General features: G+C 37.4%; 1 protein-coding gene across 7 annotated transcripts in view; it reads left to right on the top strand.

Annotated features, from left to right (window-relative positions):
- znf507 (zinc finger protein 507) overlaps nucleotides 1-12896 on the top strand; it is a 55922-nt gene extending 43026 nt beyond the window's left edge. For all 7 annotated transcript variants that reach the window (XM_073070129.1, XM_073070132.1, XM_073070128.1 and 4 more), the window contains 3 exons: nucleotides 2915-3019; nucleotides 4010-4144; nucleotides 10835-12896. In XM_073070129.1, coding sequence (XP_072926230.1) covers nucleotides 2915-3019; nucleotides 4010-4144; nucleotides 10835-11189 — 595 coding nt within the window. In that variant the 3' untranslated portion in view covers nucleotides 11190-12896. The remainder of the gene's footprint in view (nucleotides 1-2914; nucleotides 3020-4009; nucleotides 4145-10834) is intronic.
- Nucleotides 12897-17626: the final 4730 nt, after the last annotated feature.

Raw genomic sequence — 17626 nt, forward strand, 5'->3', positions numbered from 1 at the left:
TGGACTTCTTTTATAATGGAATTCCAATTCATGTGCATGAAATGTATTAAGGTTTGGACTCCTGTTGCTATTGCAGTAATTTATCAGTGGTTCTGCCTGTCTCTTATTTTTAAGCTGAATTGAACACCTAGTATAATGTCAGAGTTTTTTGAAATGTCAACAGAAGAGGATAAAATATTGTCAAGTTCCAAATTGAAAAAAGAATCAGGAGGGAGATTATTCAAATATAACTAAAGTTTGGAGTTCTAGCTGCCTAACATTCAAAAAAGTTGTTCTGAAACAGCAATGGATGCTGCATATGCTCATGGAATCATAAAACACAAAAACATCTCAGCTCAACTGGTCCGTACTGAGCAAGATTTTCATTTGTCTGCATTTAGCCCATATCTCTCTCAACCATTTACCTGAACAAATACCTTTTGAAATGTTGCTATTGTACCTGCTTCAATCTCATCATCTGGTAGCTCATTCCATATACTGTACTGACCGTCCTTCAGCCCATTTACCCAGCTGATTAAATCCTGATTACCATCTTCATTGATAATCCCAAATGGGCAGCATAACAGTTAGCACAACACTTTACAACGCCAGCGGACAGCGATTGGGGTTAATTTCCCGCGGCTGACTATAAGCAGTGTGCATGTTCTCCCTGTAGTCGCTTGGGTTTCCTCCCAAATTCCAAAGACGTATGAGTTAGGGTTAGTAAATTGTGGGTATGCTAGAAGGATTGTGACACTTGTGGGCTGCCCCAAGCACATTGTCAGACTGTGGTGGTCACTTCTCTGTAAATTTCAGAGTACATGTGAGAAAACCAGCTAAATTAATCTAATCTAACTCTATCTTTCCAAATGCTTGTATATCTTGCCCTTCAGAATCTCCCCTAGTAACTTAACTACCACAAATGTTAGGTTTATGGCTCTGTAGTTCTCGGGTCTTTCTTTGCAATCCTTTTTAAATAAAGGCACAACATTTGCCACCCTTCAGTTCTGTAGAGCATGGAGGTAACTTTGCAATAATGAGCTGCTGCTGTTAGAAGAGCGGAGGGTGGATTTTTGGAGCACTGAATATTATAGAGATTTTATAAAGTGTGAATCTAAGCTAGAATCAATTTAAGTTAACGAGGTGGGTGCTAAAATGAAAACATCTTAGTAAGGATGCGATGAAGATCAGACAGAAAAAATATTTAGATGAATTAGACGAAAAAGACATTGATTCAGAGAGAAATTGACCTTTAGGAATGTTTGTGGTAAGGATTAAGCAGTATAAAGAGAAGGTTAAGAATGTAGATCCTGAAATAGGGAACTCATACAGACATTGGGAGCTAAAAACGAAAATTGAAGGAAACACTGAGCAGATCAGAGAGCATTTGTGGAGATAAGGTCAACATTTTTAAATTAGGACCTTTGATTCAGAGAGTTATACAGCACAGAACTAATCTTTCATGCCTAACTTATCCATGCTGATAATATGCTTATCTTCACTAATCACTTTTGGCAACATTTGGCCCTTACCCTTCCGAGCCTTTCCTATCAATCTGCCTGTTCAAATATCCTTTAAGTGTTGTCATTTTACCTACCTCTATAATGTCACCCCACATCCTTCTTCACTCCAGCAAAAACAGTCCCAGTTGATCTGATCTGGCCTTATAACTCAAACCTGCCGGTCCAGGCAACATATGGTTGTCTAGAAAGGTTCTGTAAACCTTTTCTACACCCCTTCTAGTTCAGTCACATTTTCCTGCAATGTGGCAACCATAACTCCACATGATACTGCAAGTGCACACTGATCAGTAATTTGTGCCATTAATATGATAGCCCAATTCCAATAAAGGCAAGCATACCATATACCTTCTTCATTGCTCTGTCTGCTTTTAGCAAATTATATATTTATACCCAATATCTCACTTCCAGTAACATTCCTCACTTTCAATTACGCAGTATACATCCTAGTTTGGTTTAACTTAACAAATTCATCACTTAACACTGTTAAATTCCATCTGTTATTCCCTTACCCACTTTCCAAGTTGATCAAGGTCCCATTGTAACCTTGTTAAACTTTCTTCACCATCTACTATACAACCAATTTTGGTATCATCAGTAAACTTACTAGTCATGCCATCTACATCCTTCATCAATATAAATGAGAAACAGTGAAGGACCAAGCATGGATCCCTGCAGTGCATCAATGATTACAGGATTCCAACTGAAAAGCAAGCCTTTGCCTCCTACCATCTGAGCAGGCTAAACTCATCGTAAACCTTTCTTCATGAAACACAATTTAACAGAATGTTTAGAAGTACTGTTCAGGTTTTTCCTCTGGAGTAGAATATAATCACATGTACAATGTTATAAGTAGATATTTTCCTGCACAAATTAAGAATTCTTATCAAGCATTTACTTTTTGAAAGTTGTGTATAGAGTCATACAAAAGTACAGGCCATACAACTCATCTAGTCTGCACCAAACCATTTAAACTACCTACTTCCATCAACCTGTGCCCTATCATCCATATATCTATCCAAATTTCTATTAAATGTTGAAATCTAGCTCACATGCACCACTTGCTCTGGCAGCTCATTCCACACTCACTATCCCCCTCAGTGGAGTATTTATTTATTATGCTTAAGAACATGAAGGTAATGAGTAATTCAAATTATTTTGTTTAATTGAGATCCTATGCCTTGTAAAAATTGGAATATCTTTCCCTCAATTCTGACTTCCTCACCTTGATGAATGCAGATTATATGTGCTCCCAATACATTATACAGACTAATTACATTCCTGAGAGAACTGTTATGGAGGTTTAGTAAATCTCATTTCTTTAGTTTGTAAAATATTACAATGAGGGTCAGTATTACAATTACATTACGAATTTAAAAATGCCTGCTTACATTCAGTCCTTCATCAATCTACAGATGCAGCAGCTGTGATTTTGCAACAACCAATATAAACAGTTTGAAGTGTCATATGAAGCGTCATCCACAGGAGCAGCAGACCATTCAGTTGCTGGAACAGTACAAGTAAGTAAATGGCAGACCACCTGTTTAGTAGTTGCTCGTGATTGAATTACAATGAAATAATTAGTTATTTTCTCTATGAAGAGAAAGTATGTTTATATGAGAAGTTAGTTAAATTTACTATATTGAATATAATTAAAATGTATTCATTCACTTAGGCAGCCTAGTAACAGCACGAGAGTTTTGTTTTAATATGTTTTCTCATGGAGCAGACCTGCTCTACAGGTTGAGGGAGGGGAAATTCCTAGCATCATTTCTTCACCTATTTTTGTATCAGGATTCAGAATCTATCTCAAAATTTCAGCTGTTTGCAGATTTAATGATGATATCCATTCATGATACTAATCTGCTGATACTCATTTCAGCTTTTGAACTGAGGCAAAGAATCAGAGCAATAATAAACAGTACTACCATTGGCATGGATAGATCTAAAAGGTTGAAGTACTTTTTTATGTGTACTTCATACAGTTCAAATTTAATCTAAACCAGTGCCTTAATATTATTCTGTGATTTTTCATTTCAATACAAGTCTAAAGAATATTGTTACCTTACAGAATGAGTTTAAACCCCTCTCCCCTCCTCCCCCCCGTCACTTATTTCATTTTCATTATTGCTTTTGCGTCTTTGATGAATAGCTGTCCATCCTGCCCAAAAACATGAAATTTAACTAGTTGCTGAGGAGCTCAGCAGGTCAGGCAACATCGGTGGAGGGGAATAAATGAAGGTCTTGGCCTTTCTCCATAGATGCTGCCTGACTTGCTGAGTTCCTCCAGAATTTTGTGTGCATTGCTCAAGATTTCTAGCATCTGCAGAATCTCTTGTGCTTATGAAATGCAGGTAGATTCTACACTCCTGCCTAATTTTTAAACAAGATTGTAATTCAGAGTTTTATCTCATAATTAAATGTGTTGTTGTTTTAACTCTATTTTTAAGAATTTTTACCAAGATAAAAATAAAGTGTGAACTGGTTTGTATGATTTTGTGTCTTCATAGGTGTTCTCTCTGTGGCTATGAGTGTAGCCATCCACCCTCATTGAAGTCACATATGTGGAAACATGCAAGTGACCAAAATTATAACTATGAGCAAGTGAATAAGGCCATTAATGAAGCTATTTCTCAAAGCAGCAGGTGAGATACAATGCATGTGGTAGTTCAGTTTCTCATGGACACTTTATGGTGAGAATCATTTTTATTCACTCAAGGGATGTGGGCATTGTAGGCTGAGCCAGCAGTTAATTGCCCTTCTCTAAGGGTGATGGAGAGCTGCTGCCTTGAACCCCTGCAGTCCTGATGTGGGGTATACCCACAATACTATTATTGAGGAGATTCCACAATTTTGACCCAGTGACAGTGAAAGAATGGAAATATATTTCAAAGTCAGAATGCTTGGAGAGCAACTTTCAGATGGCAGTGTTCCCCTCATCCATCTACCTAGTAGAAGTCTTGGGTTTGCAAGGTGTATCAAAGAAATGTCAGTGAGTTACTGCCTTGTATCCTGTAGATGGTATATACTATTTCTATGGTGTTTCAGTGGCTGTGGATGAGATGTCTGTCAAGCTGGCTACTATGTCTTGTGTGTTACTGAAGCTGCACTCAACTGGACAAGTAGAGGGTATTCCATCACACTCCTAACTTTAGGATTGTAGATGACGCAAAGACTTGAGGGAGTTAAGAGATGAGTTACTCACCATGGGATTCTGAGCCTCTGACGTAGTCTTGTAGCCATACTGTATACAGTGGCATGCAAAATTTTGGGCATCTCTGGTAAAAATTTCTGTTACTGTAAATAGCTAAGCAAGTAAAAGATGAACTGATCTCCAGAAGTCATAAAGTTAAAGATGAAATATTCTTTTCAACATTTTAAGCAAGATTAGTATTATTTTTGTTTTGTACTATCTTAGAATGAAAGAAAGGAGAGGAGCACCATGCAAAAATTTGGGCACCCCAAGAGATTTGAACTCTCAGACAACTTTTACCAAGGTCTCAGACCTTAATTAGCTTGTTAGGGGTATGGCTTGTTCACAGCCATCGTTAGGAAAGGCCAGGTGATGCAAATTTCAAAGCTTTATAAATAACCTGACTCCTCAAACCTTGTCCCAACAATCAGCAGCCATGGGTTCCTCTAAGCAGCTGCCTAGCACTCTGAAAATTAAAATAAATGATGCCCACAAAGCAGGAGAAGGCTATAAGAAGATAGCAAAGCGTTTTCAGGTCGCCGTTTCCTCAGTTTGTAATGTAATTAAGAAATGGTAGTTAACAGGAATGGTGGAGGTCAAGTTGAGGTCTGGAAGACCAAGAAAACTTTCCAAGAGAACTGCTCGTAGGATTGCTAGAAAGGCAAATCAAAACCCCTGTTTTACTACAAAAGACCTTCAGGAAGATTTAGCAGATTCTGGAGTGGTGGTGCACTGTTCTACTGTGCTGCGACAGCTGCACAAATATGACCTTCGTGGAAGAGTCATCAGAAGAAGACCTTTCCTGTGTCCTCACCACAAAATTCCGTGTCAGAAGTTTGCAAAGGAACATCTAAACAAGCCTGACGCATTTTGGAAACAAGTCCTGTGGACTGATGAAGTTAAAATAGAACTTTTTGGCCGCAATGAGCAAAGGTATGTTTGGAGAAAAAAGGGTGCAGAATTTCATGAAAAAAACACCTCTCCAACTGTTAAGCACAGGGGTGGATCGATCATGGTTTGGGCTTGTGTTGCAGCCAGTGGCACGGCAAACATTTCACTAGTAGAGGGAAGAATGATTCAATTAAATACCAGCAAATTCTGGAAGCAAACATCACACCATCTGTAAAGAAAAAGCTGAAGATGAAAAGAGGATGGCTTCTACAACAAGATAATGATCCTAAACACACCTCAAAATCCGCAATGGACTACCTCAAGAGGTGCAAGCTGAAGTTTTTGCCATCGCCCTCAACCTAAAACATCATCGAAAATCTATGGATAGACCTCAAAAGAGCAGTGCATGCAAGACGGCACAAGAATCTCAGAGAACTAGAAGCCTTTTGCAAGGAAGAATGAGCGAAAATATCCCAAACAAGAATTGAAAGACTCTTCGCTGGCTACAGAAAACGTTTACAAGCTGTGATACTTGCCAAAGAGGGTGTTACTAAGTACTGACCATGCAGAGTGCCCAAACGGGCCCTTTTCCTTTTTTGTTATTTTGAAACTGTGAAAGATAGAAATAAAAAAAGTACCGGTAATCTTGCTTAAATTATTAAAGAAATGTGTCACCGATAACTATGCCTTTTTGAAATCAGGTCATTTTTTAGTCGCTTAGCTATTCATAGTAACAGAAATTTTGACCAGGGGTGATTAAACTTTTGCATGCCACTGTATATAGCTACACCTGTTCAGTTTCTGGTCACTGCTATCCCTTGGATAGTAATTGTGGTAGATTCAGTGACAGTAATGCCATTGAATTTCAGAGGATGATTGCTGGATTTTGTCTTCTTGGGTATCAGCATTGCCTTGGACTGGCTACCTCAGTCCAGGCCTGGATATTGTCCAGGTCTCACTGTATTTGGTTGCAGACTGCCTCAATAACTGAGAAGCCACAAGTAGCACTGAACTTTGTCCAGTCATCAGCAGACATCCCTACTTCTGATTTTATGATGAAGGAAGGTAATTTATGAAGCAGCTGAAGATGATTGGGCCTACGATGCTATCCTGAGGAACTTCTGCAGATGTGTTCTGTGGCTATGATGATTGTCCCTCTATCACAGCAACAATTTTTTGTGCTGGGTATGATTTCAACTAGTTGAGTGCTTCTTCTTAATCATCATTGACTTCAGATTAGCCAATTTTCCTTGATGCCATATAATCAAATGCTATTCCAAGGACTTTATGCTCTCTTTTTGCCTCTTGAGTTCGGCTCTTTTGTTCATGTTTGGACTAGGGGGTATAATGAGATCAGAGCAGTGTGACTGTGGCAGAAGCCAAACTGAGCTTCTTGAATCAGGTTATGGCAAAACAAGTGCCACTTGATAGCACTATCGATTATGCCTTGCCTTCACCACTTTTCTGATGATCAAGAAAGAAGAAGATGGTGCCAGTGAACAGTGCAACCAAAGGTGACATCCTTCAGATGGTTCACGAAGTAAAGAAGTAGTTTCTTCTTCCAAATATGATTCTGCTACCAGGCTTTTAGCTGCAATTGGAACCTGTGATTGACATTTTGGTGGTGTCCTTTCAGGCCAATTGGGCAATCTGGCACTTTGCTGTCTCTGAGGAGGTTTGGTGAGGTTTCAAGCAGATTGCGCAGCCTAGAGGCCAAGAAGCCTGGAGACGGGCATGAGCCCATGATCGACTCCATTTCTTGCCGACCTCACCATTAACATGAAGAGCAAGAATGAAATCAACAAGGACGAAGTCAGAAGACGAATGCATGTTCAGCACTGTCTGCGTGCACTTGACCAGTCTCTCTCTCTCTCTCTCTCTCTCTCTCTCTCTCTCTCTCTCTCTCTCTCTCTCTCTCTCTCTCTCTCTCTCTCTCTCTCTCTCTCTCTCTTCTCTCCCTCCTCCACCTCCTCCCCCTCCCCGTCCCTCTCACACACACACACGGTGTTCCCAGACGAAGCTGCCTGCATTGATCAGTCCCCCTCCCCCCAACTTCTCCTTCCTCCTTCCCCACTTTTCCATCCCCCCCCCCCCCAATTGGAGGATGATGTCAGAGTCTTGTTTCTTGAGAAAGGTTTAATTGATGCGGTTTGTCGATTGCACTCTGCTGTTCATGTTATATGTGTTTCTGGTTACCCACTTTTTACTACTGTTTTGATCAGGACAGACTGGCTGTGCAGCCTGCAGCCAACAAACAACACAGGGCTAAATAGAACTAAACTGAATATTCCTAGACTGTTTCAATGACTGTGGTATGATGGGGTCTCTTTTGCTCGTTTTTTTACCGTTTACATGATTTATAACCATAAAACAATTACAGCACGGAAACAGGCCATCTCGGCCCTTCTAGTCCATGCCGAACGCTTACTCTCACCTAATCCCACTGACCCGCACTGCTGGTTTGGTAACCCGGTCACGGGGTACCCTTCATTCCTTTCCTGTCTATATACCTATCCAATTTTGCTTTAAATGACAATACCGAACCTGCCTCTACCACCTGCTGGAAGCTCATTCCACACAGCTACCACTCTCTGAGTAAAGAAATTCCCCCTCATGTTACCCTTAAACTTTTGCCCTCCTAAGTCTCAACTCATGTCCTCTTGTTTGAATCTCCCCTACTCTCAATGGAAAAAGCCTAACCACGTCAACTCAATCTATCCCCCTCAGAATTTTAAATATCTCTATCAAGTCCCCCCCCCCCCCCCGCCCCAACCTTCTATGTTCCAAAGAATAAAGACCTAACATGTTCAATCTTTCCCTGTAACTTAGGTGCTGAAACCCAGGTAACATTCTAGTAAATCTTCTCTGTACTCTTTATTTTGTTGACATCTTTCCTATAATTCGGTGACCAGAACTGTACACAATACTCCAAATTTGGCTTTACCAATGCCTTGTACAATTTTAACATTACATCCAAACTCCTATACTCAATGCTCTGATTTATAAAGGCCAACATACAAAAAGCTTTCTTCACCACCCTATCCACATGAGATTCCACCTTCAGGGAACTATGCACCATTATTCCTAGATCACTATGTTCTACTGCATTCTTCAATGCCCTACCATTTACCATGTATGTCCTATTTGGATTATTCCTACCAAAATGGAACACCTCACATTTATCAGCATTAAACTCCATCTGCCATTGCTCAGCCCACTCTTCTAACTGGCCTAAATCTACAAACTTTGAAAACCTATTTCATTATCCACAACGCCACCTACCTTAGTATCATCTGCATACTTACTAACCCAATTTACCATCCCATCATCCAGATCATTAATGTATATGACAAACGATATTGGACCCAATACAGATCCCTGAGGCACACCACTAGTCACCGGCCTCCAACCTGACAAACAGTTATCCACCACTACTCTCTGGCATCTCCCATCCAGCCACTGTTGAATCCATTTTACTACTTCAATATTAATACCTAACGATTGAACCTTCCTAACCTTCCTAACCTTCCATTCAGAACCTTGTCAAAGGCCTTACTGAAGTCCATATAGACAACATCCACTGCTTTACCCTCGTCAACTTTCCTCGTAACTTCTTCAAAAAATTTAATAAGATTTGTCAAACATGACCTTCCACGCACAAATCCATGTTGACTATTCCTAATCAGACCCTGTCTATCCAGATAATTATATATACCATCTCTAAGAATATTTTCCATTAATTTACCCACCACTGACGTCAAACTGACAGGCCTATAATTGCTAGGCTTACTCTTAGAACCCTTTTTAAACAACGGAACCACATGAGCAATACGCCAATCCTCTAGCACCATCCCCATTTCTAATGACATTTGAAATATTTCTGTCAGAGCCCCTGCTATTTCTACACTAACCTCCCTCAAGGTCCTAGGGAATATCCTTTCAGGACCCGGAGATTTATCCACTTTTCTATTCCTTAAAAGTGCCAGTACTTCCTCCTCTTTAATCGTCATAGTTTCCATAACTTCCCTACTTGTTTCCCTTACACAATTCAATATCCTTCTCCTTAGTGAATACCGAAGAAAAGAAATTTGTTCCTTTATTTGTGCATTAGGGCGCTTGGGACTTTCTTTGAATGGGTCCATTGTTTTCTTTGTTCCATGGCTGTCTGTGGGAAGACAAATTTCAGTGTTGCATTCTGCATACACACTTTGATAATAAATGTACTTTGAACCTTTGAAGAGTATACCAATTAAGTAATATGACCATGTTGGATTTGTCCTGCTTGTTGTGAACTGGATATTATCGTGTAGATGCTAATGATGTAGCTGTACTGGATCAGCTTGACCAAGTGCACAGTAAGGTCTGGGGCAAAATACTTGAGTACTATTGTCAGAATGTTGTCAGGGCCCATTAACCCTGCTGAATGCAGTACCTTTGGCTGCTTCTTAATATCACATGGCTGAAGATTGGCATCTATTGACCTTGAGACCACTGGAGCAGGCTGAGATAGATCAACCACTTGGCAATTCTGACCGGAGATTGTTCAGCTTTCTCTTTTGCACTGGTGCACCAGGCTGCAGCTTCAATGAGAATGGAGATATTTGTGCAGCCTCCTTCTCCAGTCAGTTGTTTTACTGTCCACCTTTTTAACTGGATGTGGCAGGGCTGCAGGGCTTAGATCTGATCTGCTTGTACTGAGATTGCTCCTGCCATATTCTATGCCTTTGCCACTCTCAATGCTTCCCCCAAGTGGTGTTCGATATAGAACATTACTGATGCATCGGCCAAAGGGAAATGATACATGGTAACCAGCAGATGGTTTCCCTGCCTCCGTTTAACCTGATATCATGAGATTGATAGGTCAGTAATTATTTTAAATCTTCATAGTGCTTGGTTATAGTATATTTGTACAAGGAGCCAATTTTGATTATAAAACTAAGATATTATTTCTGAGGGATGTGCCATATTTTTTTTGTTGGTTAGATTATAATTCAACTTTATAATCTCAGCTTTTTAATTATGGGTAGGTACAGTAAAGCTCTAATAAAGCATTACCTAACTATTCAGAAATTTAATAGTTTAGATAGTCTCACAGTGTCATAAGGCAGTCATATTCAGAAATGGACATGACACGCGATTTCTGGTACAAATAATGTGGAACAAAGTTATGAGTGAATTGGTGTGGCGAAGTACTATTTTAGTAAACTTATTTACTCTCTGTTTTTTGTAACAAATACTTAAACTGTTTTAGGTCTCAGGAGCCCCAAAGAAAACTTTCAGATGAAGAAGTTGAAGAAATATCACCACCACCATCCATTCATCCTCCTATCAATTCTGATAAACTTGTGACAGCTCCAGAAACTGGTGAAACCAGGAGCCCTGAAAAATATCAGAAGTTAAATTCAGATGTAAATGTGAACAATTCAGCAGGGAAAAGTGAAAGTCAGACTCGTTCTGGCACAGAGTACTGTGTCTTACTGTTCTGTTGCTGTATCTGTGGATTTGAATCCACCAGTAAAGAGCTGTTGATGGATCATATGAAGGAACACGAAGGCGAGATTATCAACATCATCCTTAACAAGGACCACTGTTCTCAGTCGGAATAGGGCAGATTGAACTAAAAAAACTTGGAAGATCTACATTTTATTCTTTGTAGATGAAGGCATAAAATAAGCTTGTTTTAGTGTGAACAGAAAGTGAACGTTAACATTTCAAAGAATGATTTTTGTCATTTTTAAACTGTTGTCAGCATTGCAGTTTTCACACTCATAAAAGTAGTGCAAGTAATTATTAATAACCTGAAAACAAGCAAAATACTCAAGGATCATTTTAATGTTTCAGTTTCTCTCCACTTCTCCACCTCATGTTCTTAATACTGACATTTTTGATACAGATTGTATTTCTGTATTTATTTAACTTTTTTTAAATATTTATGCATGTAGTTTTAGCTGTAGCGAAGCGTGAGTTGTTATAAGGCAGTCAAGTTGTATTTACAATGCACTTTGGTCATGGTGCTATTTTATAATTGTATCATTGAACAGATCTTTTAAGAGCAACAGTAGGGGAGGGAGATGTTGATGAAATCTTTCTCCTTGTTAGTAGCAATATAAATATAGATGGAATAAAGGTTTTATTTAAAGATTTGCTTATTTACGTCTACCCAGGGAACTATTCTTGTCTAAGTCAATACAGGTTTTACTACCAGATTACAGCATACAGCTCATAGACTTCACAGTTCACTGTGAATAGAAGGGTGGCGGGATAAAATTTTCATCTGTGTAATTTGTCTCTTAATATCGTTTTTGTACATCTTTGAAATGGAAGTCATGCTTTCATCTACTTGGTTTTTTCTCTCAAATACATTTTACTGCAGACAAATTACCTTTGAAATTCCATACTGACTTATTTCAAAGGGATTGAAAGATCATCTTTGGTTCAGCCATAAAATACACATGACATTTTAAAAGAAGCTGTTTTAGGAATGGGTATTTGCTAACTTATTGTATTTAGTTCAGAGCAGTATTTAATGTTTGGTTACGTTCATGAAGCTTAAGTGCTTCAAACTGAAAATATTGAGATCTATATTAAAAGTGAGTTTCAGGGTCTGCATATTGGTATGTTTTTTATCATGAGTAAAAGTTAAAAGTAATCTTAAAATGATTAATATTTATAGAACCATTACCTCCTCAGAAATTTGTCCTAGGCTTCTGTTGTCACAATAGTTTCTGGCAACAAGGAATTTCCATTAATATTATAAAGAAAATTAACATTTGATTTGTAATGAGTCCGTGAGAAGTTGCAATGTTTGATTTTACTGTTTAAAGTAATGATAGCCTTCATTTTGTAAGAAATATTGCACTGAATCCTAAGAGCTGTTATTCAACTTAAGGCTAATGAAATAGTCCATTTGAGACAGGAATGCACCTAAAATTTGGAACTGCAAGTATAACAACTTGAAATTTATGATGGATTTACATTTAACAGTTAAAAGAAAAATTTGCTGTTAATTTATAAGCTATGTTTTTCTTTACATGCAGTTACTGTGATTGAATAATCATTATGTTCTGATGGTTTTACCTTTTGAATTGTTCATTTATGAAATATATTGTTCAGTTTTGAAAACATTGAAATTTCAGATATTCGGTTTGGGCAGATCTTATGAAAATAAATTAAATGTTCACAATCTATGTAAATTCCTAATAATTATCAAGATGTAGACCCAATAATAGCCAGTGTAAAGATATGGTTTATGACAAATATGAAAACAGTTTTGGCTTCAGCAAATATTGGGATTAAAGTAACAGCAAAACAGACGATGAATCATTTCAATTCATGCTCTTATCATGCTACTTGTTTTTCAACAGATGAGTTGAGATTTGCCGAACATTTTCACTTGAATTTGGTGTCTCTTTAAAATGTGAAGATTGTGTTTGAGCGAGAACATCCTTGCCCATTGCAAGGTAAATTTGTACTGTATACTTAGCGGCAAATGCATTTACTCATGCCAGAGAAACTTGCTCCAAGTGTTGAACATGGATCACTTTGTTTTTTTAAAACGAAATGCAACATTTCTTGTGTTGAACTTTGACTGCCTTTTCATCTTTTCATAGCATTGAGTATTAACCACTGCTTTTCCCCCATGGATTGTGGAAGTATGCGAGTCACTTAGTAAATATGAGCTTGTGCCAATTTCCATTGCTTAAAATGGGTAAAAGCAAGGCTTGGGTTATAATAACCATATAAGTTAACATTCTGTAAAGGAGTATGATTGGAACCTATTTAGGCCGGTTTGAATGTTCACTTGAAAGTCAGCTGTTCAATCTAATCTTTTAAAAGTTTGAAGTAATCAAGCAGTTAGTTGAAAAGCGCAAGAATTCAGCATGTGATTCTCTTCAAATAGACTCTTGAAAGTTACCTCTCCTATGATACCATGTATTGTCCTTAAATTTACCAAGTATTTACATTAGCATTCTGGATCTGTGGCTGTTGGAAATACGAAAAAATAAGGCTTTTACAGACCTAGAGTGTTAACTCAAAAGTTAACCATTATTTTACCTTGCTGGTTACATACATAAATTTTATCATAAATTTTCTGGCAGTCATTTGTTAGATATATATAACAAATTAAAAAAAACTCAGCATCTGATTTTAGGGGTTTCATAGAAAATGTTAAAGCTCTTAAAGCTAAAATTGCCAATTCAAAATACTATCTTCAGTAAAGTATTTGCCATGACATACATCTGGACTTGCAACAAAGACAATTGTACATTTTATTCAAAGCAATGTTTTTAGAGAGCAGAGTAAACGGAAGTTATAAAATGAATTGCTCCCTATAAAAGTTATTTCTGTTGAAATAACTGCAGTAAGTGGGTCATTATTGTACACAGATTATGTGCATAAAATCAGTCTCAGTCACTCACAGCAGTATAGTAATTGGACATGATTGCCATTGTGGGAAAAAAATCACCCAATAACCTGCACACTAGCTGAAAATAGAATTGCTCTCAGCCAGAGTGATAAAACAGCTTCTTCCCCTCATATTAATGGCAGAAGTAAAACATTAAAAATAAAATTATATTTGTTATTGTCATTTGTTAATAACCATCAGGAGCAGACCATTTGGCCCATTGAGTCTGCTCCACCGTTCAATCATGTCTGATTTGTCATCCCTCTCAAACCTGCTCTCTACCTTCTCCCCATAACTTTTGATGCCTTTACTAATCAAGAACCTACCAAGCCACACTTTAAATATATCCAGTGACTTGGATAAGGTGGTGAAAACTGATTCTTTGAATATTTCTAAGGCAGAGATAGGTGGATACTTGATACATAAGTGGGATGAAAGGTTATCACAAATAGAAGGCAATGTATGTTGTGGTTAAGATCTGTGATGTTATAAAATGACATAGCAAGTTTGAGGAGCCAGGTAACCTACTTCTACTCTTTAGTTTTTGGGGGATCTCAAACACCATTGAATACCATGCAAGTCCTCCAACATGGAAATGAAGCTGGTAAAAGGGTCAGTAAGGTTGCATACACAGATGCAAACAATGAAGTCCCAAAATTTTGCTGTCACTTTCCAGGGAAATATTGAGAGTTTCAGATGGAACTGCTTGCATTTTCCTGCAAATTATGACCCCTCACTTGTTGAAAACTAATCTTTTCAATTGCAATTAACCAAAGTGACAGGAGTTTGTTCTTCTGCCAATCAATTTTATAAAGTCAATAAACCATAGAAGCCTTTTTTTTTAAATGGTTCTCAACTTATTTATAAAACTTTTACACAATAACAAAATTACATGCATCATTAATACTACTTTCTTAACTTCCACCAACCCCTATTTGCCACTGGCCAAATGTGGCACTTCTATTTCCTGCTGTATTTGTCAAAGCACAATGTTTGTTGCAGTGTGAACTGTATTTATTTACACAGTCTTGAAGGTCTTCTGAAGGTTTTGTATGGCTTTAATTAATTTTTCTGGTTGGTTTATGGTTTTATGGTTTAATTAACTAAATTATCAAAACCAAACCTTGACATAGTTCAAATTAGTTGCTTCTTGCCACTTTGCAGTTCCATAACTGAATTTCTCGGGACGAATCAGGATGGTGAACTTCAATATGGGGAAACACCACTCGTTCAGTTTGCATCTGTAGAAGACTTGTCAGATTAAGTCCTCTAAGATAGGAGCCTAGCAGATGGTAAGGAGCAAAGATAGACACAAATCAGCAGATGTTAATGAGGAGATACTGTATTACAAATACTCAATAAGTTAATCCAATGATATTGATCTCACTGAAAATATATCAAGCACAAATGGGTTGAGTAAAATGCACCTTTATTTTTGTGGACAGCTTCTTTTGTTGTATTATATTTATTTACAGTACAAACAATTTATAAAGACTATTTCCCAGTGTGCAAGATACTGTACCTGTATGAAAAGCCCCTCTCTTGGGAATGAATTAATTCAGTTTATGATAATTCAAATAAGTATAAGGGAACAGTTTAGTCACTGTAACCCTTATATATCTCCTAAAATTTAGCAATAGTTGGAAAATCAATGTGATGTCTTAATGGGCTAGCTGGTATTTGAAAGGTACTAGAAAGAAATATCAATATAAATGAAAAGATTTGCTTGAGTAGGCTGCTAACATACCAACTGCTGGTACTTGGCAGCTCATAACTGCCTGTTCAAGCTGTTTTAAGAGGTGAGTCACAGTGTCATATAGCACAGAAACAGGCCCTTCAGCCCACCAGATCCATGCTAGCCATGAAGTAAACCCATTTACCAGCGCTGGTTCAATAGCCCTCTGTGTCATGGTGGTTCAAGTGGTCCTCTCAATGCTTTTAAATATTGTTAGAGTACCTGTATCCAGGCAACATTTTCCAGATTTCAATCACTCCCTGGAGTACCTTTTCCTAAAACTAAGTTCAGACAGTTTGTCCATCCGGAAAAAATGTGTTTCTAACCATCCTACCTATGCCTGTCATCATTTTGTATGCTTCTATTTTGTACAGCTCAGCCTACTCTACTCTGAAAATACCCTACCTTTACCTAAATCTGTCAGCTGTGTAAATTAATATCAACAGTTAAATGTCTAATTCAATGAATCACAAGGAAGGGTGCATGCATGCTTATTTGCAATTCAAATCAACATTGATTTGTTTTAAATTGAAATATAAATGGGACTAAGATTTTGTGAAATTAATTCCTGCTTTATAGTGCACTTACATGGAAGAAAATTTCCTATTCATTAAAATTGCATTCAGTGTGGTAGAGTCTCAAATTCTTGCAGTTTCTACACCAGACAAAATAATCAAAGTCCATTGTAAGCCAACATTAACCTGCTTTACAATCAACCATCAACAATAAGTCTGATGCTAAGGTGGGGGACATTCTGTGATGAGGGTATTTTTTTTTTAATTGTTATAGTCTGTTTTAAAATCGTTATTGGCAGTGAAAGGATAGCTGTAATTGATGGATGTCAATGTTTGAAGGAATTTTCTTTATGCTACATTTAAGTTAGTTTGTGTGATCTTACAAGTTCACTGAATCCAGAATCATGAAGTAGACAATAATATATTGGATTAACTATGTGTACACTGCATCACTAGTAGAGAGAAGCTGTGAACCTACACAAATGTGATATGGATCAACATTCCTCACCAACATGATTTGTGCCAATTTGGTTTACAGGACATCATTGGAAGATTTAACCTGAAGCCTTCAGATCCTACATGCTTTATTTAATGACCTGTTCACAGCAGAGCCTACATTTCATATTTTATTGTTACATGCTTGCACTTTCAGTAATGGCAATATTAAATAAATTCAATTCATGAAAATATTAAAGAAAAGCCTAATCAAATATCCCATCTATATTCTAAGGTATTTTGAAAGCACTTAGTCAATAATATACCTTTGTTAATGAGCTGTAATTGTACAGTAAAAAGTTAAACTTTGATATAAGGTGAATATTGTAACTTTATAAGTAATGTAACATAGAAGTTATTTGATATTGAAGAATTATTTTGGATACATATAATTTTCTTCACAAATATCACAACACTAAAACATATTGTTCACCAAAGCACAGCTTTCAGAAAAGCTGACGTGGGAGTGTGTGTGTGTGGTTTTTTCCAGTGTGGAAATGTATGTTTAAATTCAGTCCATGTATTGAGCTCCATGCCTTAGTGCCAAAACCTCTGGATTATTTATGTGTATGGATCATCAAGTTTTTATGTAAATTAAAATAGACTTGTAGTACTCTTGTAATTATTGTATGTCTCATTGAAATGTCTTGTAACACAATAACTTATTTGTAATATTTGGCTTCTGTTATATTTTATTCAGTATACCAGTTGAAAGTTGGAATAAACTTTTGTCTTTTAAAAAAAAGCAAGGCACATTTGATGTAATAGATAACCTTTTTTTTTTCATTTTAGCCTTTCCTCAAATGTAATTTTACTTTCAGTCAAGGAACAATACTGTGCTCTAAGTTTTTGACTTGTGCCAAAATGATATATAGCGTCACAGTAAAAGGG

Source organism: Hemitrygon akajei, chromosome 17 (genome assembly GCF_048418815.1).
Source record: "Hemitrygon akajei chromosome 17, sHemAka1.3, whole genome shotgun sequence".
Taxonomy (NCBI): domain Eukaryota; kingdom Metazoa; phylum Chordata; class Chondrichthyes; order Myliobatiformes; family Dasyatidae; genus Hemitrygon; species Hemitrygon akajei.